The following is a 26,054-nucleotide window of genomic DNA, read 5'->3' on the forward strand; positions in this document are numbered from 1 at the left end:
AAATTTCGATTTGAATCTTATGCATGAGGTGGCTGCATATTAATTAATTCTGAAATGCAGTAAATGGTTTGAACCCGGGGGTAACATGTGAAGGTGTAGTCTGATCGTCCGGGTGAGTGTAGTCCTGAGAAGGACTGTTGTCGGTGGTAGTGACTGACGTTTCGACAACCTGTGAGGTTGTCATCATCAGAGTCAAGTGGAGTCACTTGACTCTGATGATGACTTCCGCACAGGTTGTTGAAACATCAGTCACTACCACCGACAACAGTCGTTCTCAGGACTACACTCACCCGGATGATCAGACTACACCTTCACATAATTCTGAAATGTTACCAACCCTAATAAGTATATCAGGGAAATGATATTCCTGTAATATTCTCACACATACATGTTTGTTGTCTTAAATTTTCAAAAGTCAGACCTCAATATTGAGGGCTCTAGGATGTATCAGGGGAAATGCACTTTACCTACAAACAAAAACTACTTAATGTTTTTCTTGCATGTATACAAAGGATTTTGACCCTAAAGGGATGGCAAGAGATTAAAATTGCACATGCTTTTTTTCTGAATGCCTTCTACACAGACAAACTGTACATTCTACTCATGCATCTTGCTTCTTTTCCAACTGAATAGAGGACACAGTAATTTTATTACTTGTCTGAGCACTGATTTCAAATAAGTAGATAAAAATTCTACACTTAACATGAAAATGAAACTTTATGGAGATCATTGTGATCAAATGATAATTTGAGATCACTACTTCCTAATTCTCAAATGATTTTAGTGTAAGAAACTGCTTTTACACAAGAGTACACTGGTGACTCAATTTGAAGTCTGATGTTCAGATTTTTTGCATAATGATCACCAACCTTAAGAGTGTTGTAAATGTAACTCTCATTTGAATTTTTAAACAATAATTTTCAAAATGAAATCTGAAGATTTCCCCCCTGCAACACAAAGTCTGAGATGAGGCAACAAAATGAATGGAGAGTGCCTTGTTAGCCTAACTGTTCTAATCAAGGCCTATCTTGCGTAGAATGCCCTACGGCACAAATTACATCATATAACATCCCCATAATTCATATCCTCAAAGAGCTACATCCTTCCTTGAGTAGACTGCCCCATGGCATAAATTACATATTACCACATTACCATAATTCATGCCCTCAAGGAGCTACATCTACACGAACATTACAGCTGTAGTTCTTATCCATTCTTTACCCTTTTAGCTGGGTTGTCCTCTGATTCTGCCTCAAACTTCCTCTTCGCTTCTTGGGCTTCCTTCTCAAGTTCTTTCACTGCATGGTTATCATCTTCTGAAGGATCACTCCACAGCAAACAACTTTTGCAATTTGTGCATTGCTTTCCAGGATCTTTTGGGTGCTGACAAAAGTGATTGTAATGAATATTTGGCTTGCGGCAGACATAGCACATTGTAGCTCCACACCGACATGTCATTTTGTTGCACCCATCTGATTTGGTGAACTCACACCCACACTTTGGGCATTTTCTTATTTTTGCCATTGTCATCCTTTCTTCATATGAAAGCCTCACATCCTTCTGTGCTGATTTTTCAACCTCATTACACTTTAAGCCAAAATGATCGGACCATTCCTCTTTGCAGTAGCGACAAGTTTCTTTAGCACAAGAAGGATTCTGACATTTAAAAACTTTTTCTTCCAGTGGCAAAATTGCTGCAAAATCACAGAAAGGGCACCGCACAAAATCATCCATTTGGGCCAGTGAAAGGGATTCCTCTTGCACGCGATCCTCATATTTCTCCAGGATTTTAATTGGTAATGCCTTCTTCAGTTGACTCATTGGAAATGTGCCTTCACAACCATCACTCATGCACGCAAGAGTAGTCTTGCCTTGGCCAAAAGCAGCCTCCTTTGCATAGTTCATCAGACAACTTGCACAGAAAAGGTGACCATCCAGGCACTGAACCATATCTTCAAAGGCTGCATCTCCATAGCAACAGCCACATTCAATTTTCTGGCCTTCTTCTTCATACTGTTGGTCATTTAAGCTTAAGGCAAATAATTGATCTTCCTCTGCAGTTTTAGATAGATCACACTTTTTCACAAATTCCATCTCCCTTAAAAGTTCCTCATCCATGTGTGAGTAATCTAGTGGTACTGTAGAGTGTCTACACCGAAGAAGTTGAATTTTAGGTGGTTGGTGGCTGAGTACATTAGAAGTTTTATCTACAGCGGCTGATGGCACGGCACTTGAGCGTTGACAAGCTGTCACTGTAGCAGTTGCACCTCCATCTGTAGAAATTTGAAGCTGTTCCTGCAGATATCTTCTACTTGGTGCATAGTGATATTGAAATAATTGCAATGCTTTCCTGATATGCTTCTTTGGAATCCTTCTGAATTCATTTTGAAGTAAACATAAGCACTCGTTTTGGTACTTCAATGACACTGGACTTGAAAAGTCTTTAAAGAAGTCTTTCTCTACACAGTCATTTCCGGGAGTATTGGTTCCTGAAGGACTATTTAATTTGGATGATTTCTTAGGGTAATCACGGTTCTCAAGCAAGTCATTGCAAGCATAATTGATAGCCACATCTTGAGGGAAGTGCGACCACTTGTTAAGCAAGCTTTGAAGATGATCATCTCTTACATCAGGGAATAAAGAGTAAAGGTTTTTCATGGCTTCTGAGGGTTCTAAAGGAGTTTGAGCGTGGCCACTCTGAATATGTCGACTAGAATCTTGAAGATTCGCTGACGACATGTGCGAAAATGGCGCACAAGGAACCCGAGTCTCTCCTTCGAACGGCAGATTTCGCCTCAGGTCCTCTGTCTTGCTGGCAACTTTTAGCGGAAATAGGGTAGATGCACCTCTTGGGGTAGACGATGAGTGGTATGCAGTAATTTCGATGTTATCAATGATCACTGGTGCTAGTCTGGTTGCAGCCGTTGTCTGAACTCGGCTCGTTGTCGAGATATACACTACATCTTCGTCTTCTTCTATAACAAGTGAATTTGGTTTTTCGTTTGTTGGTTTTGCCACAGGCGGAACTGATCTGTTTGGAGTGAAATTTTCTTCATTTATAGTCCCACTCAAGAGGAGGTCAACGCATCCCGGTACAATTGTCGCTGGATCGCTTCCAACGGTTTCTTGAACTTTCCTTATGCATTCCGTTAAAACGTGGTCATTCAACTGTGGGAATATGGGCCTCAAGGAATCCAAAATCCTCGCCTCAAATGACATTCCACTCACCTTTAATGCAAGAGGTACAGGTCGAAATATTTTTGCAAGAATATTTCAAAGTGATATCACTTTGATTTTAAGAAGGCGCCAAAGTACCGTCTTTGTATGGGTTAGACTTCATGTAAGCTGACATGAATGGGATCTCTTTCGTAGTCATTTTGTCAGCGGCCAGTATCAATACTACTTACATCCTCATTTAACACACGCAAATTTTTAATAGTAGCTATCAAAATAAGTAACATTGCATCTTCTGCTATAAATAGGAACAAAATGGCGCACTGGTTTCACAGAAACCCAATCAAGGCTTCTGCTCCTGTTACGTTTGAGTCGATTCGAAACGTGGCAACTAATTCTACGTCGTCGAAGATGCTCTCGTAAGTTTCTCATTTGCTTTATTTCTTAACTACCAACCTACACCGTAGAAAACAAATTAAAATCATCGTTTTCCAGAGAGAGCATTTAAAATGAGTCATAGAAAAGAAAAAAAAATGGATGAGGAGGAATGTGCTTTCCAATCCTTGTGCATGAAATGGAAAAAATAAAAATGTGTAAACCTACAGTGCTCAGTATCTGGCCTCCATAAGGGTTCCAGGTGCCGATTGCCTCGAAATAAAAATGAACTAAAATGGGTTGTATTTGATAATGTTTGAATTGACTCTGTGGTATAATTGCCACTGGGATAACCCGGGTAAAACTCTCACTCTTGAAATTAAGGGTATTTGAAAGGAGTGTTAATCATTGATTAATTTTGTTCCTATGGATATGGTCAAGAACACTCCTAGATATTAATCCTCCTTTTCATGAGGGATATACTGTAGAAATTATTATAGTAAGTGTACATGTCTACAGCACTTCAAGATAGTGTGACACGCTTGTTTGATAATTATAATCCAAATCTGCTCATTCTTATTGTATTTTGATCAATTGAGAACTCCCCTCCAGGAAAAAAGCAAAGTATTTATATTTTCTTTTTGCAGAGAATTGAAGATGGCAAGGGCAAAGCTCTTAAATTCCTTGACAGATCCTTCAAATGATCCTAAATCAATCCAACAGGCCACTGAGCTTTACTTGTCACTTCTTCATGGTCTTGTGAATGATCCAGCCCAAGGCTCAGGTGACAGCAAGCTTCGTAAACTAGTCATGTTCAAGTGGACAAACTCAATTTGTGGAAATACTCCAACGTAAGTAATTATCCAAGGCTGGTTTATGCAACAAAAGTAAAAGGGGACAATGACTTGTGGGAAATGGTATCATATTTGTCCTTGTTTACGTTAAATAATTTCATTATTCTCCCTTCATTTTTATTTTCTTTAAACACAAAAGACTTGGTTTACACTGCATTTTCCTCTGCTTCCCAAAAGAGACATTCTGCACCATGTATACATAAAGCTCTTCATCTCCTTTGCCCCTCTCCTATGCCACCTGACCATCTTCTAGCCTTGCCCCTTAACTGGTCTATGAGTAAAAAGAAATATTATAATAAATAAATGGTCAAGCCTATCAATTTCAACTACCAACACCAGGAATACAATTAGGATATAAGGATAATCATGTTCTCTTGTTGATGTTCACTTTTTCCTCAGTTGTGCTGCTGACAGTGCCTTTGAGTTGACATCCATCTCCTTGAATGTCGCCATCTGGTATACAAAGTATGCAGCAAAACAAGCTGCTAAGGGAGAGTAAGTTTGATTATGTTGTACATCAGAAGAATTGTTGTAAATCGTGGTAGTTGATAACTTATGCAATTATCAAATTTATCTTACTCCTTGATAATTTATGATACTCTTTAATAATTGATGAAGCCGTTGTCTGGTGAAAGCTTGGATTTTAAATTTTACTTTTTAGATAGCAGTTTAAGGCCTCATTGGAACAGTCAGTATGTTTTTGATTATGCTGCTGAAGGACAACATAAACAGATTGATAATTTAACTTTTAAAGGTGATAGCTGATAATTTGACAATTTCGAAAATGAGTCTATAATGGCATTAGGATGGACACCAGACATGCTCTTGAATTTTTCTTCTTTTTGGCTTGTAACCTGTATTGTTGTACTTTGTCCCTGGTTCTTCTTTGTTTTGTCCTCAGTGGCTTGATTGTTCCATGTACTTTTGATATTGCACTGCCCAGAGGAGGCAATCAATTTTGCAAGTGTTCCTTTTTTCACAGGGTATCCATGGATGAAGCAAAGGAAGTCCACACATGCCTTAGAACTGCAGGAGGAATGTTCAAGTTTGTCAAGGTATTTAGAATAAAGTAGGTACATTCTGGATATCCCTTCCTCTCCCAGACATTTGGATTGTGTGCTAAAAACAACAGTTCTGCAAAATTTAAGGGGGGACAAAAATGGTATACAGGCACATGCTTGTATAATGGGCCATTTAAAAACTTCTGAATTAAATCAGTGGCTGTTTAATGACCAGATGATTTCAATGAGCTTGACTTTTTTTTCATTTTGACTTGTTATTTTTTCAACGCTACACATGCATTTACAGTTAAAATAGTGCGTAGAATTTGATTGTAGTCAAATGCCAAATGTTGTGAGATCAACCTCCAAACCGTCATTTAATAAAGCTGATATCATCTTTTGTGCTTGTAGGAAAGCCTGATGCCACGCCTGGGTGAGTTATCAGCTGAAAAGGGTGCTGATACTGATCAGCGAGTGGTGGAGGCTTATCAGATGCAGTGTATTGCTGAAGCACAAGAAGGTGAGAACATCAGAGTACAATTCGCAACAGCCACCCTTTTGACCTCATTTTTTTTAATCACATTTTGTTCTATTCTTACTTTCTTTCCCCCTCTAATCATAAACTTTAGGAGTGAATAAGGGATAAATGTACTCTTAAAAATGTATCTTAATTGATAAGTCTACACTTATATTAAGATTTTGATAAATCCACATTTTCATACATGTACCTTGCAATAGGTATTTTTGACATTGCACATTTTACTGTTACAATGAAATTGTCATTGGGTCAGCATCATTTTGTTTTATAGTTCGTTTTTTGGTTTGATTAATTCATATTGCAGTTCAAAATGATTTTCCAAATTTTGACTATAATCCCAATGAAACACATACAACAGTGTAGATCAACTGCCTCGGTTAGCTCAAGTGGTTAGAGCGCCAGATTGTGTTGTGTGGGAGGTCGAGGGTTTGAGCCCCGGCCAGACCGATACTCATGGTCTTAAAATAAGTGAGGAGAATTAGCTACCTTTCTATAATCAAGAAATGGATCTATAGATGTTCTAGTCTTCTCGGATAAGGACAAATAAACCATAGGCCCCATCTCCTGCAGGGTTAGGGGTAGAAGACGTTAATTTCCCACGCACGAGATTTCTGTGTTGTGGATGTCCTCCCCTGGGGTGGGATGGGTGGGAATTGGCCCTGAAAAGCCTCCATGGAGAGTGGTCAACTAACGTATGTATGTATGTATGTATGTATGTATGTATGTATGTATGTATGTATGTATGTATGTATGTATGTATGTAGTTATGTATCTACACAAGCCTAGCACTTTTCTCGCAGCATATTACCATAATAGTCCTTGAACAAAAAGGAGAACAAATCAAGCTTTCTTTTTCTTTTCTTTTCATGCTTGCATGCCAATTTAGGTGCCTTCTATGTGCTTTTTCTTTATTGGCGTATATCTGAGCTGGACAATAACAACTAAAACTATTACTCATACTTTTCCTTTAGTTACTGTGGCACGAGCAGTGGAGCTCAAACATAAAGCTTCTCTTATCTCTGCACTGACTAATGAGACTTCAAAACTGTTCACAGCAGCAAGTAAGTTGTTTGTGCCTATGAAAATATTTTCTTCAGCGTAATGGTTCAATATTAGAAAAATTCTCTCCATAAGACTCTGACCTTACCCACCCTCCTGCAACCCACTCCACCCACCCTCCTGCAACCCACTCCACCCACCCTCCAGCACAGCACCCACCCCACCCTCTCTCCAGCACAGCACCCACCCCACCCACCCTCCAGCACAGCACAGCACCCACCCCACCCTCCAGCACAGCACCCACCCACCCTCCAGCACAGCACCCACCCCACCCTCCAGCACAGCACCCACCCCACCCTCCAGCACCCTAACCCACCACACCCCACTCCCGTTAATTTAATAGTAAACCTTTTGTTTCAAGGGGGTGTCACCTCATGATACCATGCTGTTGGTAATTATTTATAATGAATTATTCGTTAATATTTGACTATCATTGTCATTGCTCTAACTTTTCAGAGTACAGTGATACCAGCCCTATAACTCGGTTATTTATATATTTATTTATTTATTTATTACATATTTATTCACTACAGGTGATTCTCTGAAATCAGTGGAGCCAACAAAAGCCGCTAAATGGAAGAAATACCTTGATCTGAAAGCTGCCTTTTATCAGTCTTATGTAGGTCAAATTCTTAAAATACCCCAATTCTACTATTGGCAGGACGGTTGAAGGTAGTTGCATAATGAAACTTTCAAATTGGAATTGTCTGACATATTAGTCTGCTTTCTATTAGCATGCTAAAGATTTGATGAGGAGCAGAGCCCTGAGCTGGGGTACCCATGAAAACCCTGAAAGGATCCTGCTCAAACTCAATAAATGGACATTCTAAACAGACAGACAGACAGACAGAGCCAATTTGATACCCCTAAAGGAATCTCTTTTCAGTTCTAGGGTTGAGAAGTAGACCGTGAAATTTGACTTTAAAATAACGTTCTTTAGCAATACTGATAGATCTATTTATGTTTTTGGTACTTACAGGCATACTGCTTTTGTGGAGAAACACTTCTTGATGAAGATCAGTGTGGAAAAGCAATTCGAGCTCTACAAGAGAGTGATAAATGTAAAGTTATCATTATGTTACGTGTCTAACTCTGAATTTCGTTTCAAGAGAAACAGATATACTGATAGGCAATCAGACAGACTGACTCTCAATCTTTCTAACTGGCAGACTGAACGATCCTAGTCGTAGCTGAAAGATGGTGGCACAGACGACCACTCAGAAAGCAGATGAACTTGTATATAATAGTGAAGTGAATTTGAGAGAACATTTCTTTTTTCCACTTCAGTGTACAAGAAGGCAGAAGCAATTTCCCATGAGTACTCCAGCACTAATGGGCCCGGAACAACAGCCAGACCATGGCAACATCCATTTTTCCTGAAACTTGGACCTATCATTCGAAAGAAGCTGGAGAAGGCCAACCATGAGAATGGATTCATGTAAGGACATCACTGTATCTGTTACTCGTATTATGATCTTCAGTATTCCGAACAAGACTAGAGAGATGATTCCTGTTAAGTCTTTTGCTTATTTACTGCACCCATCAATTAGGTTTTGTGATGATAGAATTGTAAAGAAATAACCGGATAACCGGCGTATTTTACTTGGACGATACACTCAGGAGCAAGAGATCCGGGCTCTAGCCGTGGTCGGGTGATGTTGGGTGAGAGGTTTTTACTTTCGTAGTGACTCTCTCCATCCGGGAAACTGTTAGAGAGACTTCTCCCATTGTATCACCCCTCCATCTCTCTGAGCTACAATGTTGCTATGTACCGCTCATAATTGTGTTCATTAATTTCTTGTGTCTTTGTTTAGTTATTTCCACAAGGTCCCTGCCGAGCCACCCGAACTTGAAGTAAAGGCAACGCATGGCCTAGCAAGTCCTCAGGAGTTCACGATGCCTGCTCCACACGCCTCATGGTCAGGAGATACATATGCTGGATTTGACGCGTCCAAAGCTCACCCCCCTCCGGTTAGTTGCTGTTGTTGATGGTTTTATACGTTTGTTTTTGTCTGCAATCCGTTACCAATCCGTCAGCACTGCCACAAACAGTCCTTCTCTGGACTACCCTCACCCAGTCGATCAGATTAAATGATCAAATGTTGCCCTCAAGCCTTCAAACTATTTACTGTAGTGTAACGAAAGAGTTTTTCGGTGGCTCCCCAAAGCGAAGCCGTAGTTACGTTATCAACAACGTTAGCCTGTGCCAGTCCGACCTTAGTCAATGAAAACGAACGGAGGGTGCACAAAAGGCGGCGTGGGTCATAAAGGCAAAGCGCAATCACTGTCTCACTAGAGTCAGCTCTTTTAATCGCGTCCTTTGACTGGAGCCTGGAATAGGCTACCACAGCGCATGACCGTCTGTATGGTACTTGAGTGATTGGTTGAACCGAGATCTACTTTCCACTGCAGTGTAATGCACAACGAGTAATCTTAAACAAGGAAAGCCTTCTCGTTGTTGGAACGTTTCCCGATAGAATAGCAGATACCTGAATACTATCTTGAATATTACGAAATTTTATGTCCAAGATATTCACTCTTAATTTCTTATTACTATAATTTGCACAGGCTTCCCAAGCTGCGTCAGGTGATGTGAAACCAGTTCCAGAGCCCGAAGATTCAAGTCCTGTAAAACCAGCTAACAGTTCGTCTGGATGTGTTGTATCTTAGTGAAGAAGTCTCTGTTGAACGTTTCATGCCAGATTTAGCTTGATTTTGCTATAGTGTAAAAAGTCGAAGAATGAAAAATCCAGGAGTCAAAAATTTGATAACGAAGCTAGAGTCGCTCTCGGCTATCGCCTCGCGCGACTCTTGCGCTTGTTTCGTGCTTAGCAACCTCCCACGTACATCCATAACTCAATAGTGTACGCTGTGGTGTTTACCATTTGTTGAATTGTATAGCTGCAAGTAAATATGTTTTAAACAAACCTTTTTGGTGGTTCATTTGGGAAAAGTAGCGAAGTAACAAGGACTAAAGATTTTGAAGTAAATGATTAATAAACTCAGTATGACAATAAGTAGGTGTGAAGCCATATATCTTTGCCATCTTTGTAGACGTCATGATTGGGAAGAGTCATTACATATCGACATTCTTATCTAACCAGTAGGCAGGAAGTCTGTCACCGCGAACTTAGTAAGCCGGTTTCTCTCTTAACAGCTATCAACATGTCGTGCTGATCCCAAATGTTCAACGTACCTTTATCTCGCTGAACACGATAGTACCTTGTGGAGTCCAGGAATTCCACTTAGGTAACCGTTGTCGATTGAGATTTCCACACCCACAGTTCTTGCACCACCAGCCAGCACCATCTCTCACAGCACAGTTTATGGTAGACTGTTGGTCATTATCAGTACTTAGTTCTTGCACCACCAGCCAGCACCATCTCTCACAGCACAGTTTATGGTAGACTGTTGGTCATTATCAGTACTTAGTTGTAAAATACTTCCAGGAAGAAGGACCACCGCAGTCTCCGATATATCCTAAATAGCCATTCGGAGATTGCATTTGAAGACGGTATTTATCAGGCAAACCATTCACTTTGACATCACTATACTCAGCGAAGCTGTTTTCATTTCTATCCGTCCTGAGCTCAATTCGAAGAAACCGAGGCGTTTTCATAAGCGTGTGAATAATTTTGTTACCGAGCCAAAAATTACTTTCTTGAATGTTTCCAAAGCCAGCTTCGCAGTCAGTTCAGTTTCTGTCGAAATTGACCCTTCTGAAGGGATACGTGCGTCTTTGTAGGACTGTCCAACCCCCGCCATTTGTTTGTTGGTCGCAGAGCACTGGAACCCAGCCAATGCTTTTCAAATGAATTTGTTGCAAACCTTCTGAGTGGTCACCCGCCAGATTCAAGGCCAGGCAACTTTCCACTGCATAACACAAAACAGGCACTTGTCAACGCATGGAAGAAGAGAGCTTTCATGGAAAAGACACTTAAGACCTACGTTGCTGTTCACCTTACCTCGTTCTCAGTAGCATGAGGTGACTAGAAACATCGCTGCTTCTCTAACATTATTAATTCCCATGAACTTGGTCTGGACTTCCGCTTCAAACGTCTCTGTAATCAGTCTCTTCCATGCGTTCATTTAGCAAAACTGCGCGCAAAAATGAACGGCGTGGTAATAGCATTTGAGCGGAAAACATGAAGGAGGCTTGGATTGGGCATTCGCGTTCCTCTTTCGCTCCTCCGCTACTCTCTCGTCATTTGCTTTCGCGCTTCGTTTCTACCATGCACGCCAAGGTTTCTGATGTATGGGAAATATGAAGTTCTTTTGAAGAGCCAAATTGATTTCAAAATTGATTGAACTTTTCTTGGAAAGGTTTCTGGCAAAGATTGCTGAGGAAAAGTATTAAATGCTCACTGTTTTCGCAGTTTTCGCCGTGAAATCCATTCTGGCAATGACAAGAGTAGCCATTGGTGATGTCTAAACAGTTGGCGTTGTTTTTACAGGGTTTATAAACGCAAGAAGTAGTCACAATCGGAGTTGAATCTAAAAAGGGATACTATCTGGCGTTAGTTTATATCTGCCGCGTGTCTTATCCGTTTTGCGTGTTCAGTAGACTGCTCTCCCTTTTTTCGTCAAATGATCTCATTATTTTTTTATAATTTTATTTGTTATCATTATAATCATTCTAAGTAAAGCCAAAAACACAAATACCAAGTAAATATCACCTCGTCTACTCCTGTTTTTGATGTTGTTGTTGTTGTTGTTTCCTTTTTCTAGTATTTTTTTTTTTGTGTTTTTTGACTGAAACTATATGGAATAAAACTAACATGCTCACCAGTTTCATTTGTTGAGACTTTTTGCTCGCGGTATGAGCCATTATAGCCTTCAGCGCAGCTACACAGTTTTTCCTTGTCGTTTTCTTGGAGCCATTTGCAGCCATTTTGACAAGAACTGGCGCCACAGGGAGGTGGCTGCAATGAAAATATACATTTGTAACATGTGCACACCTACACGTGGCATAGCATTTAGAGGTTTAGAATGGTAGACTTTGATATAAGAGGGATTGCTTTCGATGGAAGTACTCAGTGGGAATAGAATAACCTAAGTGTGGTAAATTATCATCCATTTGATCCTTTTGTGCCGTGTTAGTATAACCACAGTAAAAAATCAAAACATGCAGCTTCACACACGAACGTTTTGGTCTCTGATTGAGCGACCCTAACCTAAGTAACCTTTAAAATACTCAACTGGATGATCTACTTTTCCCATTGAAACGCGTCCTGAAGGTTTTCTTTACCCTTCTCAATACCTCGGCCCGTAAAATCTTTTCATCTTAGAGAAAAAAAAGTGACAACCCAACCGCGCAGGCAAGCCCCATATACACGAACATTTTCTCACAAAGTAAGCGAGGTTAAACTAGGATGTGAAAGTTCAGCTATTCGCTCCTCTATATTTCTGTCCTTTTTTTTATTTTATTTTACTATTGCATTTTTTTTAGGTAGAGCATTGCCTGGCTAAATAACAGTATTGAAGACTATTGAAACGGCGAAACTGAAAGGCGGAAACTTTATTACTTGAACATCGATAAATATTCACTTACCTTTAGGTTCCTCTCGAAGAACCCCTTGAGACCGTAAGTCTCGCCTTTCAGTTGATTGAAATTTGTAGCTTGAAAAATAACAGTTGCAAGCATCAGTTTCAGCATGAAGGATTACATTTGTCTACAGATCTATAGTAACGATCAAAAAATGCCTTTAGCGTCTGCCCCCCCCCCCCCCTCCCCCATGATCAGCGCAATGACAGTATGAAGGCTGATAGTTTCGAAAGAAACTGTTTGGGTCTGCGTCGGTGGGAGTAACGAAATAATTTGGATATATCAACAAAGTTGAAGTGGTAAATTGGCCACCGTAACGATTACAAAAGCTGACGTTTCGAGCGTTAGCCCTTCGTCGGAGCGAAGGGCTAACGCTCGAGACGTCAGCTTTTGTAATCGTTACGGTGGCCAATTTACCACTTCAACTTTGTTGATATATCCAAATTACAATGACAGTATGACCAGCAGTAGCTACAGGTACCGACAAATGTAGAGAGGAATAAGTTTCCAAAAAAACTGCGGTGTTGCGGTGGTGTCATGGGGGGTATAAGAAGATAATTTGGTTTTGTAAACTGAGTCAGTTCAGTTAGTTAAGTTAAGTTAAGTTTTATTTTTAATGTGGCACCACACTTCGCTACAAGCTACTTTCCAGGAGGCCCACAATAAACAACAGAAATAAATAATTCAAATTGAACATAAATTGTTAAGAATCCCAACTGGCCGGAGGCAAACCAGTTGGCTATTTACAAGCGTGGCCGAGGATTTGAACTCGGAGCTACTGTGAGACAAATCCAGACAGTGGTCCGAGCTGAACTCGAACCCGGGAGCTGCGGATTACGAGTCCGACGCGCTGACCACTCGGCCACGCTGCCTCATCAGAGTCAGGTGAATTGTTAAGAGTTTCAAGGGTAAGAGGCCTTCGTTAGCCCTTTCCTCTGATGAAGGGCTAACGCTTGAAACGTCAGATCTAGAATCTCTTTCCGGTGGCCATATTTATATTATCAATTCAGTTGATAAAACCACGAAAAAAAAAGCTACCAACTGATTGGTATCATTCAGTTGTGCTTGTCGTTTTACATATATCCGCTTAGTACTTCCTCAAGTTATTCTAAATCTCGATTGCATGGCCTACAAAGTTTCATGAAATTTACCAACCTTCATACAACTAAGTCAGCCGAAAACTGTTGGTAGTCAGGGGACTTGCTTTTCCAGATGGACTTAGAAATGACGGGGTGTTTTCTTGAGAATGGATTGGTTTTCAAACGTACTTATCTTCAATGAAACGCTCCAGACATTGATATCGGTGGGAAAAGATTCTTATCGAGGCGGTAATGAAAGTCAGTTTTGTCCAAATCGAAGTCTGCGGAGAAGACGCTGATCATATCACGTCAACGTGTTTTTAAGAAATGAAAACGTCAAAAGTCAGCCTGACCATTAGAAATAAAGGCTGGTCCACACTATTGTTAAATTCAATTCTGTCAACAATGACCGTATTGCTCGCAGATAAAAAATGAAATTTTCCAGAAATGGTCTTTTAATGAAATATCTATGACTTTTACGGCAATAAAATCATCGCAATCAAAACCTTGAGTACAAGAAGCAACTTCAGTTGCTCGATCTTTATCATTTTTGGCCACTGAAAGAAAATGGTATCGCTAATTTGATGCTATTAAGCCAGGAAATTGTCCTTCTATAGATTGATCTCTGATGTATTTGTTTGCAGAAGTGAAGTTACTTTTGATGAAAAGACTTCAGCACAGTTTCAAACAGCAGCTTTCAATACTGATTTAACACCAAATAACAAAGAGAAAATTCTCAGTGGTAATGTAGTTATTGCAGTTTGTGAAGCGGGTGCAATTTCAATTATTCTAAAAAGAGTAGCAGCTACTTTTTTGTAAACAAAGTATGAGAGAGAACGTCAGTTTGATATCATTAGCTTGAAATTCGTCCATTCATTCTGCAATTTCTAGTTGCTTTCGCGGGAGCTAAATAGAAATTGCAAATAAACCATTGATTTTTGGTAGTTCGAATTAAATGTATCTAGTGTCATATGTCACAGGCATATCAACATGAAGAAATTAGAAAAAATAAAGAGACGGACGGAACTTTTGTTTGCTTTCTCAGCCGTAGGAAGGTATTAGCAGTGATGGTGATGCATCAAAACCAACTGTTGCGAACATAAGGTCGAGATGTTTAATGAGGGGAGAATGGGGAGGAGGGAGAGGCAGATTGGCGTTTTGAGCATGCAGCAGTAATTTTAACCGAAAATCCTTGTAGACCCCATGATAGAGCATGGCAGAGAGAGTTCAAGGATAGAACTACACTCGGTTTTAATCAATCAATCAAATCCTTTATTTAAAAACGATATCTTTTGAAGCTGTGACATAACATGAAATTAATTTTATGAAGTATAACATTAAAGCTCAGAGGTAATTCACAATTATTGGCTACAGATTCGAGGATATTCGCTGGTAAATTAAGATCCAAAAGTTGGATCTGAAATGAATATTGTTTCAATTCCTTTGGAAAAACTTAATTGTTATCCTATCGGAAAATTTTCATCGTCTACTTCTTTTCAAACTAGCGGATTCATTATTATTTTTTTTGTGTCTAGCTTGGGAACCTTAAACAAGCATTTTAGAATGGAGATCAGAACTGCACCTTTGAAATGTCATGCACAAAGTAACTCATTCAAATCGGTAAGTTAACTGAATGCTCTTTCTATCTAAGTACTACAACAACAACAACAACATTGACTTTATTATTTTTTTTAAATTAAAAAAATAAAGGCCTTTGTAGCCCGCAGTTATCAAAGCTATTCTAGGCGGGCTACCTAAACAGACAGTACTTGGAGTAAATAAAATACTTTTGACCTGTCTAAGAATACATTAATTATTAGAATATTACATAATAACTATTTTCTTCTACAAAACGATCATTGAAGGGTAACGACATCTTATATTACAGCCTCATAGTTTAACGCCATTGAGATGGCAGCCGTTTCCCAATGCAATATCCTAAGCGTCTTCGTTGGGAAGTTCCTTGTTTACGTTTCCCACAGTGGCCGGATCCTCAAGCCCAATATCCTTGCAGTGCACTTCAATGCCAACCCCTTGCCTTGGATATCCATGGGTGACCTTTCGGTACTCTCGGAGGCGCTTGTCAAGCAGCTCATAAGGCATGTCGTTGATGTAGCCGCACTTTCCGAGTCCTTTGGGTACTGGTGCCACTAAGTTTCCAGCCCGCTTCTCGATAACGCTTGCCTGGATTTGGTACAGAGCCTGAGAATCTTCCATGACAGGGTGCCACAAAGATAATCCAAGGTCACTGAGGAGCTTCAGGATCCGATCAAACTCGTTTTGCGTAATCCAACCTAGGCAGAGAGAAAGATAGGCACCGAAGCCCATCCCAGTGGCCACAGCCTGACCGTGGAGCATTCCTGAAGCGAGTTCGTACCCAGCGCTCCAAGTGTGCCCATATGCGTGTGGGCGACACTGATGCGTTTCAAAAATGTTGCTGTATTCGGATCTCATGTAGCTGCAATGGAGAGAAAAGATACATCATGAACATTTTTTGTGATTTGGTAGATCATATTGTGTGATCGCTAGGGTAATATCATAGAAAGTCAGTAAAACGGGCTAAAATTTTGTCAACCCAAGTAAACGTCAGTGTTATTATTCACTTTATGATTGGATTATGAAGGTTCAACTGTCCCCTTCGCCTCGATTCTTAACTCATTTTGGATTGTTTGGAATTATAATAAAGAGCGTGTCTTGTTTGGACATGTATGAATATTTTGGCCAACAAATCGCAAATGGTTTATATAAGTCTTCAAATGAAACCCAATTGAGATGCAGCTGTCACGGGTAAAATAAAACAAACGACATGGAGATCCTCGACCAAAACGTTTCCCTATTGGCAAAATGAGCAATCTCACTAACGTACAAGACAATCAAATTTCACATACTATTCGAGAGCTTTGCCAATAATGAGATCACAAACGCGTCCAAAGGCCTCTTGATCTCCTTGGAAGCCTTCCATTTCTGTGCCAAACTTGGTAGACAGAAGATTACACCCCTTCTGCTCTAGCAGGGAGAAGAGTTCCTCATCTTTCACCACCGCTATCTTAACAATTTCAGCAATGCCGTGACGCAAGCAGGCGCTGTGTTGAGAGCGGAAAAAGCTTCTGTCAGTGAGCGTTAGAACAGGAGGATGATACGCACCGAACAGGTTTTTGAAGCCAAATCCGTCACAACCAGTGCGAGGAGAGAGACCAGCGTCGATGCCAGCCACCACGCTGGTGGACAGCATTATGTAAGGTGTGTTACGATGATACATGGAGCATGCGCAGCCGGTGACGTCATGTATGACGCCGTTTCCCACGACAAAAACAGGCTCGTTTCGCTTGACTCGTAACTTTTTCAGCATCACAAGGAGGTTCTGTACTGTTGCGATATCTTTGTCAACTTCGCCAGCGGTAATGACAACCTTCTGCAGTTCGATGCAGTGCTCATCGAAATACGCCTGTATTTCTTCTCCGTAGATTTTATTCACATTGCTATCAACAACTGCCACACACCTGGGGACAGAAAAAAAAATTCATCAGGAAATGTCTCTAGACTAGAAAAGTATCAAAAATAAGTCTGCAACTCTTGTCCTTTCAATTATCTAAAAACATTTTCTGAGCCATTATCTTACGTTTAATACTAAGCTGCCGTTAGACATCCACTTTCGGGAAACAACCTCTTCATTGAAATGGTGTTCCACGACAAATCAGATTTCTAAGCCATTAAAGGTATATATGTCTTGTGTAATGTATTCAAGTGAAGTTTGAACCGATGGTCATTTATCAGTAAAAGCACCTAGTTATTTCATACGAATGGAGCATAGAAACTCCTTAACCTTAGTAAATAGTAAGAGCAATTTAAGATAAGCGCATCATACGAACCTCCCTAATGGCTTATACACGTTTTTCAGCTCTGGATTGGCTGGGTCTAATACTTTATACGCAATTTTTGCGGTTGTGGTCAGGGTATGCCTCATGGTGCACTCGACCACCGAGGCATCAGGTTTGGACAAAATGTCTCCTTCACATTTGCGGTAAATGGATGTTGGATAAAGCCCGTGAGGGTCAAACTTCTCGAGATACTCGGCATTGTCCAGGTAACATTCTGGGCAACCAGTTTCTTTGAGGAAACGGTGTACAGGCTTGGTACCAATGTTGCTTTCATCTGCTACTATCTTGGCGATTTCACACCACTTGGAAATTGCTTCTGTATTGCTTGAAGTTCTAAGGTTGAGAATGAAAAAAAAAGGACTCGTTGATGTGCGACAGGCTTTAAACGTTAATAAACTTGAAAAAATAAAAGAGTTTTGAACGCGTCGGGGATTTTGTCGACACTCACGAGATCCATCGGAGATGCTTCTTGCAAATGCATCGGGCGAGTTTGTAGTGTATTTCACAGCAAGACAACACGTACTATTTTGTTGTTATCCCTAGTTGCTCTTCCTCATTACGAAAATGACCCATGAATGCTTTTGACAAACACTACATGCATTGAGAAAGAGAGAAGAATGAATAAGAGGATGCCAAGGAATTCTAAACACGTATGATGCACGGTCCTTCGCAGTAGAGAGCGCTATTTGTGCAATAGCGAAAATCAGATCTGAAAAAAAATCAGGCCTGTACGGGATTCGAACCACTGACCTCTGCGATACTAGTGCAGCGCTCTACCGATTGAGCTAACAAGCCAACTGGGAGCAGGCCGTTCTGCTCAACTTAACGGCCTGCTCTCAGTTGGCTTGTTAGCTCAATTGGTAGAGCGCTGCACTAGTATCGCAGAGGTCAGTGGTTCGAATCCAGTACAGGCCTGATTTTTTTCAGGTCTGATTTTCGCTATTGCATTAATAGCGCTCTCTACTGCGAAGGATCGTGCATCATACGTATCTATAACCGCAGTTCAAAATATATGAACTTCACATATTCATCATATCTGAATTCTAAACAGTTACACTATTTACTCTCTTTCAACCCCTACCTTTCTAATAGACTGGCAAGTTGTTGCAGAACTGCTGCTGTTGGTTGATTGTAGAAATACTTAAGTTTCCTGATCAGCAGGAGCGATTCCAAGTCATAACTCAAAGAGTCTGACAACTCTTTGGAGAACGCATCCAGGCGAGATGTGTATATGAAGAAATCGCTCACTGCTGGATGTGCAAAGATTTTCTTAGCAAGCTCTTTAACAGGTAGTGCTGCGTCATTAAAAATCTTCCACGGAAGGTCACTAAGAGGCATAATCTTCTCTTGCACAAAATTCTAAAATCAAGGAAATAATACACGAAATATGAGAGCATTGCTGAGACCTTTTTAAATCAGCAACCTCCTTCATTATAAGTTCTAGCGCAACGAATGCCATTTGAGGCTGCAACAATCTTCTTTCGAACTTCGACTCGTGCAGCCAAAGGCTATACAGCGTGTAACCATTATGTTTTATTTACACTTTCACAGCGATGTAATATTTTTTATTAAAAACTAGATCATTGGATAATGCAATTCAAGACTTTTTATTGGCTTAGCCATTATGGTATATCAGCCAATATACCATAATCTACAAATATGGCAAGCGTACGTGTCAGCTTAAAATTAAAACGGAGCTAAAAATTTAATAAAATTTAATAATTTAATTTAACGTTTTTAATAAAACAATTATTCCACTCGCGCTTGGTGGATATGAGATGATTATAGCCAACTCGGCGCTACGCGCCTCGTTGGCTATCTATCATCTCATATCCAACGCGTGCTCGTGGAATAATTGTTAAATATACTCCTTCTAGTAATTTTCAGGGAAGCTCGACCCGATAGTTGCTTTCGCGTGCGCAACTATCGGAAACTGCTGTCCAACTAAACCACAGACGCGGATCTGGAATAAGAGCTATTGTAATTCATCAGTTTTAATTTATTTTTTATTTATTTGTTAACAATACAATATTATCACAGTCCTAGGTGACCCGCAATTAGCAAGCTATTCTAGGCGGGCCACCCTTCTAAAACAAGTGCTGTCTCTGCTAATGATCACATACCGATACAATTAAACAAAGATAATCATTAAATAAAAATACAATTGTTAAATAAAATAAAATAAAATTAAGTCCGTTGAATAATTAAATAATCAATTGCAAAGTTATCAAGATATATAATACAATTGAACAAGACTTAAACGAAGAGTTACTTTATCAAGAGATATTTACAAATTTCTGAGCAGCGTATATCAACATTCATCTCCTCATTTTCCAAAAGTTTTAACAGGCGATTTTTAAGTTCACGCTTAAACGGGGTTTTGTTTTTAATACGAAGTTCTTTTGGGATGCTATTCCACAATCTTACACCTATTCTAGCAAAAGAAAATAAAAGTTGGTTAGTTCTAGACGCTTTAACGTATAGATTATCCGTTGCTGAGAATCTTGTGAAATGGTGATGAACCTGCTCGGAGCGGAGAAAGAGCATAGAAATATTAGACGGGGCACGGTGATTATCAATGTCATGCATCAAAGAGGAAACCAAATGAGAATAGAGCATAGTTATTGGTAAGATTCTGGAGTTAACAAATAGCGGGGCACTATGAGTTTTGCTATCCGCAAAATACATTAGTCGTATAGCACGTTTTTGTAAAATGAGAACCTTATTTAAATGAGTGTTAGCAGCTTGTCCCCAGGCAATAAGACCATAAGAGATATAGGGTTCAATTAAGGAGCGGTAGATGTTAAGAAGTGTGGCAAATGGGACAAGATGTCTTAACCTGGCAATTATACCAATTCCTTTACTAACTTTAGATGAGATATAATCAATATGATACTTCCAAGAGAGGTTATTATCTATCAGAATTCCTAGATATTTCACAAAAGTTTTTTGTTCTAGAGATACACTTTTTTTAAGATCGTTATTATAAATTTTCAAGTGAACTATGTAGTCCAATTTGCGTTGGTAAGGATGGAAAATAACAAAGTTAGATTTACTAGTGTTAAGAGAAAGTTTGTTTGCGTCCAACCAGTCACCCACTTTTGCGAGTTCATCATTAACAACTTTTTCAAGATCCTTAAGATCTTTGTTTGAATAAAGCAAGTTAGTATCGTCAGCAAATAGGTAAAACTCAAAAATCTGGGAGCAACGGTAAATGTCGTTAACATAAATCAAAAAGAGAAGGGGGCCAAGTACAGACCCTTGAGGGACACCACAAACTATCTCTTCTATATTCGATACGGTTGAACCAATTTGAGTCGACTGGTTCCTGTTCAACAAGTACGAAGAGAACCAGTTATTAATTATTCCTCTGACTCCATAATGATATAATTTGTGCAGTAAGATTGAGTGATCCACCGTATCAAATGCCTTTTTTAGGTCAATAAAAATACCACAAGAGAATAACTTTGCATCAATATTAGTTTGAATTTTGCTTAAGATATCTAAAATTGCATGTTGGGTTGAACACTTGTCTCTAAATCCATATTGAGAAGTAAAAAAGATACCATTTTTTTCGCAATGTGATTTAAGACGTTTAGCCATCAATTTCTCAAATAATCGATTGAAGACAGAAAGGAGGGAAATTGGGCGGTAATTACATGGATCAGTTTCGTCTCCCGATTTGTAGATAGGAATTACTTTGGCATGCTTCAAAAGATGGGGATAAATACCCGTTGAGATAGACTTATTCATCATGGCAGCTAAGAGTGAAGAAAGGATATGGCGCCCAGATTTTAGAAGATGAACCGGGCAAGAATATAGGCCATATACTTTATTACTGGGTATAGCCAAGATTTCCAAGTCCACCTCGGATGGAACGACGGGATCGAAAAAGAAAGACTTAAAGTGATTATTGCCGACAAGGTAGTCCTGGAAATTTATCCTGGAAGGTGATATATTGCGTGCAAGCCGCGGTCCAATAGACGCAAAGTACTGATTAAAGATATTGGTTATTTCAGACGGATTTTGTGTTACTCCAGAGTTGTTAGAGCGTTGAAGGGCTGATACTGTTTTTTTGTTACGCTGTCTGTTCAATAGTTCATTAATCCCCTCCCACGTTTTTTTAACATTTCTTAGATTTGTAGTGAAGTAAGCTTCATAATACAATCTTTTACTGAGACGAGAAAGATTAACAATTCTATTCCTATACAGCTTATATTTTGATTTATCTCCTGAGTAAAAAAGTCTATTCTTTATTTTGATAGATTTACGTAGGCCCTTAGTTATCCACGGTTTGGAAAATTGTTTAGCCTTGCGCCTAGATAAAATTTTGAGAGGAGCGTGTTTATTAATGAGCTTGTTAAATTTATTGTAAAAGGAAGAAAAGTATTTGTCTACAGATCCATATGTCATTGAGTTATCCCAATCAGTATCCGAGACATCATTAATAAAGCATTCTTCAGAGAAGTTGGAATAATCGCGAATTTTATGTTTAGCAGTAAAATTTTTTGGTATAAGACTGTGGATAAAACAAAATTGGGAGTAGTGATCAATAATGTCTGACACGATATTTCCACCTGAAATTTTATGATCAAATCTATTCAGAAATATATTATCAATGAGTGTGGCAGAATTATTGTAGACTCTAGATGGTTTATCAATTACCGGGAAGAACGAATAACATTGTAAAGATAACAAAAAATTTTGGGAGTAATCGGAAATTTCAGATTTGAGGAGATCAATATTGAAATCGCCCATAAGATAAACAACTTTATCAGAGGAGCTAAGTTTTTCTAAAGTAAAGTCAACATATTGGAGGAATTGTTCCGGATCATTATGCTGCCTATAAATCACTCCACAAACGATATTTTTACTCTTTAGGGATTCAATTTCGATCCATAAAGCCTGAAAAGCGTCTTTAGATGTTCTCTCCAGAACCTTATATTTCAAACAATTATTAATGTACATTCCAACACCTCCACATGATAGAGGTGTTGGGACATATTCAAACTGATAGTTTGGTATGCAGGCATTGAAATCTAACCCAGATGAATTTGTAATTTTTGTTTCTGTAATACCGATTACACTGAATTGGTAGTCAAGTTCATCTAAAAGATGGACTTGAAAATTATCAATCAGTTTTTGTAGCTCTACACTGATTACTTGTGCACACTAAATCTCGTTCTGCTTTTAACGCTTACATCATGTTAAGCGTTGACACCCACAAATAAAAAGCATGAACGATGAGCGTGGCACCCCATGGCGTTATGGGTAAAAGTTTACATGATAGCCTAAGGTTACACTTCATGTAAATGAAAGAAATAATCCATTTTCTTAAAAGAATAAAATAATCATAAGAAAACAAAAAGGTTTTTCATATACGTTCAGAAAATTAAATCACCGAATTGTACGAACCACTATTCATAATGCCATTGGGTCTCATCGTTCGTGGTTCATGCTCTTCAGATGTGAACGCCTTTGTCATCAATAATCGTAAACATTTAATTAAACGTAGTTAAAATTTGCTTGTAAGTGAAATATCGTACGTGTACTTCTTCTGATAAGCGGAAGGTTGGGAGCATGCGAACTAAAATTGTTCGTTAATCACCCTATGAAGTTTGTAATAACTCCAAAATTAAGGCGGCTCCTAAGAAGCTTTTATTTTATTTGATAAGACACCTTCAAAACTTTAGCGCATTATGAGCAATTATTGTTGCGATTCATATTTCGTTCACATATGTGGAACATGAGAGATTAATTTGAAAAAGAACAAACATTATGTCATGTTTTAGAGGCGAAGGAAATGTCATACCTTTTCAGCTTCCACTGCAACGACATCTGAACCATTCTTCATATTGTTAACTGTATAACTGAGATTTGTTCTTCGGCTTCAACAACAGTAGCTAACTTTCCACTAATATCGGTGAATACAGCTATCAAGCAAACGAAGACAGGTTAGGAATTATATAGTGCTACCGGCTGATTTGATTCATTTCAATTCTCAACCTGGATCAACGAGGGATGCTAAATATTTGTCATCATAGGGTTAGGCAGCACAAACTGCGTGGGGTGTCATCCATCACGAGCCACAGGTAAACGGAAGTTCAAATATTCGAAAAGGCTATGGAGTGACGTCATAAACCGGATAAGTTTCCATCATCGCCTTGACAGCCTTTTTCGATAATTGCTCGCAGTAATCTGAGTAGTTGCTTGAATTTGTACAATCTCTGTTCCTGCTGGGTACAATGAAGCCTTTTGTTTATTAGGGGCTGGATCGGCCTATTCTCGGTTTTCACTCACGTGACCAATGCCCTGACAACCGTTGCTATCCGCCATGTTGGTGTACAAACAAACACAGTTGTGAAGAAGTAAGTCGTGATGGTTCTGTGCTTATTCGTGGATTGCCATTCAAGAAGCGGGCGAGATAAAGATATTTCCTTCTTTAGAGTGCCTTCAATTGTCACTAATCATGGCGAGGAAGCCGAGGAGCTCTCCTTAGAGCGACGAACGCAGTGGATAGCTGCTATAAGCAGAGATGACTTGACGGAGCAAATCCTAAAAAATGACCGTGTTTGTAGCCGTCATTTCGTCTCAGGTCAGCCAGCAAAAGACTTTGATAAGTTCAATATTGATTGGGTGCCAACGCTAAATCTGGGACATTCAAAGAGAGATAAGAAAGGTAGCAGTAAAGCAGACCAGGATCGGGCGGAGCGAGCTAAAGGTAGACGAAAGAAGAAGTTGAACGAGACAAAAGCAGAAATCGAGGAGAAGAAACTCCGCTTGAATGATGAAGGAACTCAAGCTTGCAATATATCCTTTATAACTTTAAGCAGTGATCAGGGTTTATCAAAAGAAGAAATTCAGGAAACAGGGGAAATTGATGTGTCGTTCGCCGATCAAAGCATTGCTGAAAATGAGAAAAGTTGTCAGACCGAAGCCAAAAGTTTTGGCGACATGTGTACTCAGACTGACGTTTTACGGCGAAAACTTTATAATGCAAGCTCACAGACAGAGGACTTCGATTATCTGTTTACGTCAAATAAGAGAATCGTCGAATTTAACGAAGAGTTTTTCCGGAATAGCGACGATAAAGTACTGTTTTACACTGGTCTCCCCTCATATGAAATTCTGAACTTTGTGTTTGAACTCGTGTCACCGTCTGCACCTCGCCGTTCTCAATCGCTGAGTCCTTTTCAAGAACTTGTTATGGTCCTTATTAAATTGAGATTGGATGTACCGTTTCAAGACCTAGCTTATCGCTTTAACATCTCAGTTCCCACAGTCTCCAGGACATTTCATTCGTGGTTGATGACTATGGACATAAGGTTATCCCCATTAATCCATTGGCCTGATCGTGAAAGTCTCATAAGTACAATGCCACAATGCTTCAAGTTCAGCTTTGGAACGAAAACTACAGTAATAATTGACTGCTTTGAAATTTTTATTGAAAAACCCACTAATTTACTTGCCAGAGCCCAAACATTCAGTTCCTACAAGCACCACAACACCATCAAGGTGCTGATTGGTATCACCCCACGAGGTACCATTTCATATGTTTCTGAGGCTTGGGGTGGTCGTACTTCGGACAAATTTTTGACTGAAAACTGTGGGATATTGAGTAAGTTGGTTCCTGGGGACATGGTGATGGCTGATCGTGGCTTCACTATACACGAGAGTGTTGCCTTCAAGAGGGCAAAACTAGTAATTCCAGCATTTACGAAAGGCAAGGATCAACTTGACCCAGTTGATGTTGAAACAACCAGGGGTATTGCCTGTGTCCGCATCCATGTGGAAAGAGTCATAGGTCTTTTACGTAGCAAGTACACAATACTACAAGGGACACTTCCCACTGATTTTTTAATGAGCAATCCTCATGGATCTCTGGAAGAAAGAATCCCTGCAATTGATCGAGCAATTAAGGTTTGTTCTGCTCTTGTTAATTTGTGTCCCCCAATAATACCGTTTGATTAGGCTAATCCAATTTATTATTCATAGATAAAGAACCAGTCAAACTCTAGAATATTGCATTCAATTTTCGGGTTTGTCAATAAAATGTTCAGAAGGGGAAAACTTCTCAAAACTGGGGTGCATTGTTTTTGTTCGACAGTTTGAGATGGACCATGAGTTTCAGTAGCTTTACACTATAATATAAAATTAGACATTACTTTTGACATAGTTAGTGCTTATATGTCACTTTAATGTTTGTAATCCTTACCTACTATATTGTTGCTGTTTGCATTTTTAGCCCTAAATTAGTTTCACTTTATAGAATGTACAGAGAAGTTCCATTAGAAAGTTATTATCATTGTTTCATTGGAAAATTTTTTATCTTTGTTTGTTTGGATGAAATAAAATATTATTTTGCTTTGATTAAAAGAAACTGTAACAGGCTATTTAAGCTTAACCATGACTGTATTGTTTAGAATTCTACACTTGTTTTGGATAACTTGACTAAAGAAGGCAGTTCATCGTTAAATCTGAGGATTGCGATGACTTGATCACTGACTTAATCCTTTATCTTAACCCTTTGACTGCCAAGATCTGCTTATGA

At 39.3% G+C, this 26,054-nt stretch overlaps 4 protein-coding genes and 2 pseudogenes across 6 annotated transcripts in view; 2 read left to right on the forward strand and 4 right to left on the reverse strand.

The window, feature by feature from the left end:
- Window positions 1-1,056: 1,056 nt before the first annotated feature.
- Window positions 1,057-3,329, reverse strand: LOC111339364 (E3 ubiquitin-protein ligase RNF216). The gene has a single exon (XM_022946014.2). The coding sequence runs from the start codon at window positions 3,217-3,219 to the stop codon at window positions 1,207-1,209; it is 2,013 nt and encodes a 670-aa protein (XP_022801749.1). The 5' UTR covers window positions 3,220-3,329; the 3' UTR covers window positions 1,057-1,206.
- A 104-nt stretch (window positions 3,330-3,433) lies between these two features.
- LOC111339365 (BRO1 domain-containing protein BROX) lies at window positions 3,434-9,811 on the forward strand. The gene is made up of 11 exons (XM_022946015.2): window positions 3,434-3,593; window positions 4,197-4,400; window positions 4,803-4,898; window positions 5,386-5,458; window positions 5,816-5,924; window positions 6,914-7,003; window positions 7,535-7,620; window positions 7,981-8,062; window positions 8,289-8,439; window positions 8,816-8,972; window positions 9,570-9,811. Exons 1-11 carry the CDS (start codon window positions 3,490-3,492, stop codon window positions 9,669-9,671), a joined length of 1,254 nt encoding a protein of 417 aa, XP_022801750.1. The 5' UTR covers window positions 3,434-3,489; the 3' UTR covers window positions 9,672-9,811.
- A 377-nt stretch (window positions 9,812-10,188) lies between these two features.
- Window positions 10,189-12,657, reverse strand: LOC148729376 (ficolin-2-like; annotated as a pseudogene).
- A 2,217-nt stretch (window positions 12,658-14,874) lies between these two features.
- The window catches only part of LOC111339345 (uncharacterized), a 35,362-nt gene continuing 24,182 nt past the window's right edge, over window positions 14,875-26,054 (reverse strand). Inside the window, exons 1-6 of one of the 3 annotated variants that reach the window (XM_088762342.1) lie at window positions 23,510-23,781; window positions 23,316-23,436; window positions 18,585-18,862; window positions 17,495-17,836; window positions 16,514-17,125; window positions 14,875-16,083 (exon numbers count right to left, since the gene is read on the reverse strand). In XM_088762342.1, the coding sequence (XP_088618468.1) occupies window positions 15,564-16,083; window positions 16,514-17,125; window positions 17,495-17,836; window positions 18,585-18,862; window positions 23,316-23,357 (1,794 nt within the window). In that variant the 5' untranslated portion in view covers window positions 23,358-23,436; window positions 23,510-23,781 and the 3' untranslated portion in view covers window positions 14,875-15,563. Of the gene's footprint in view, window positions 16,084-16,513; window positions 17,126-17,494; window positions 17,837-18,584; window positions 18,863-23,315; window positions 23,437-23,509; window positions 23,782-26,054 lie in introns of those variants that run through there. The other 2 variants (XM_088762341.1, XM_088762343.1) reach the window with 2 other exon arrangements.
- On the forward strand, window positions 23,789-25,907 carry LOC148729377 (uncharacterized). Its single transcript, XM_088762344.1, has one exon. The coding sequence runs from the start codon at window positions 23,882-23,884 to the stop codon at window positions 25,472-25,474; it is 1,593 nt and encodes a 530-aa protein (XP_088618470.1). The 5' UTR covers window positions 23,789-23,881; the 3' UTR covers window positions 25,475-25,907.
- LOC148729378 (uncharacterized) overlaps window positions 25,680-26,054 on the reverse strand; it is a 3,602-nt pseudogene continuing 3,227 nt past the window's right edge.

The sequence above is a fragment of the Stylophora pistillata genome, chromosome 6, assembly GCF_964205215.1.
Source record: "Stylophora pistillata chromosome 6, jaStyPist1.2, whole genome shotgun sequence".
Classification (NCBI taxonomy): domain Eukaryota; kingdom Metazoa; phylum Cnidaria; class Anthozoa; order Scleractinia; family Pocilloporidae; genus Stylophora; species Stylophora pistillata.

Bases quoted from the DNA above. Each gene is read 5' to 3' on its own strand.
- LOC148729377 (XM_088762344.1), top strand. From the start codon at position 23,882: ATGGTTCTGTGCTTATTCGTGGATTGCCATTCAAGAAGCGGGCGAGAT.
- LOC111339365 (XM_022946015.2), top strand. From the start codon at position 3,490: ATGGCGCACTGGTTTCACAGAAACCCAATCAAGGCTTCTGCTCCTGTT. The intron at 5,925-6,913 runs GTGAGAACATCA...CTTTTCCTTTAG, and splicing joins TATTGCTGAAGCACAAGAAG to TTACTGTGGCACGAGCAGTG. The intron at 7,621-7,980 runs GTAGGTCAAATT...TGGTACTTACAG, and splicing joins CTGCCTTTTATCAGTCTTAT to GCATACTGCTTTTGTGGAGA.
- LOC111339364 (XM_022946014.2), bottom strand. From the start codon at position 3,219: ATGTCATTTGAGGCGAGGATTTTGGATTCCTTGAGGCCCATATTCCCA.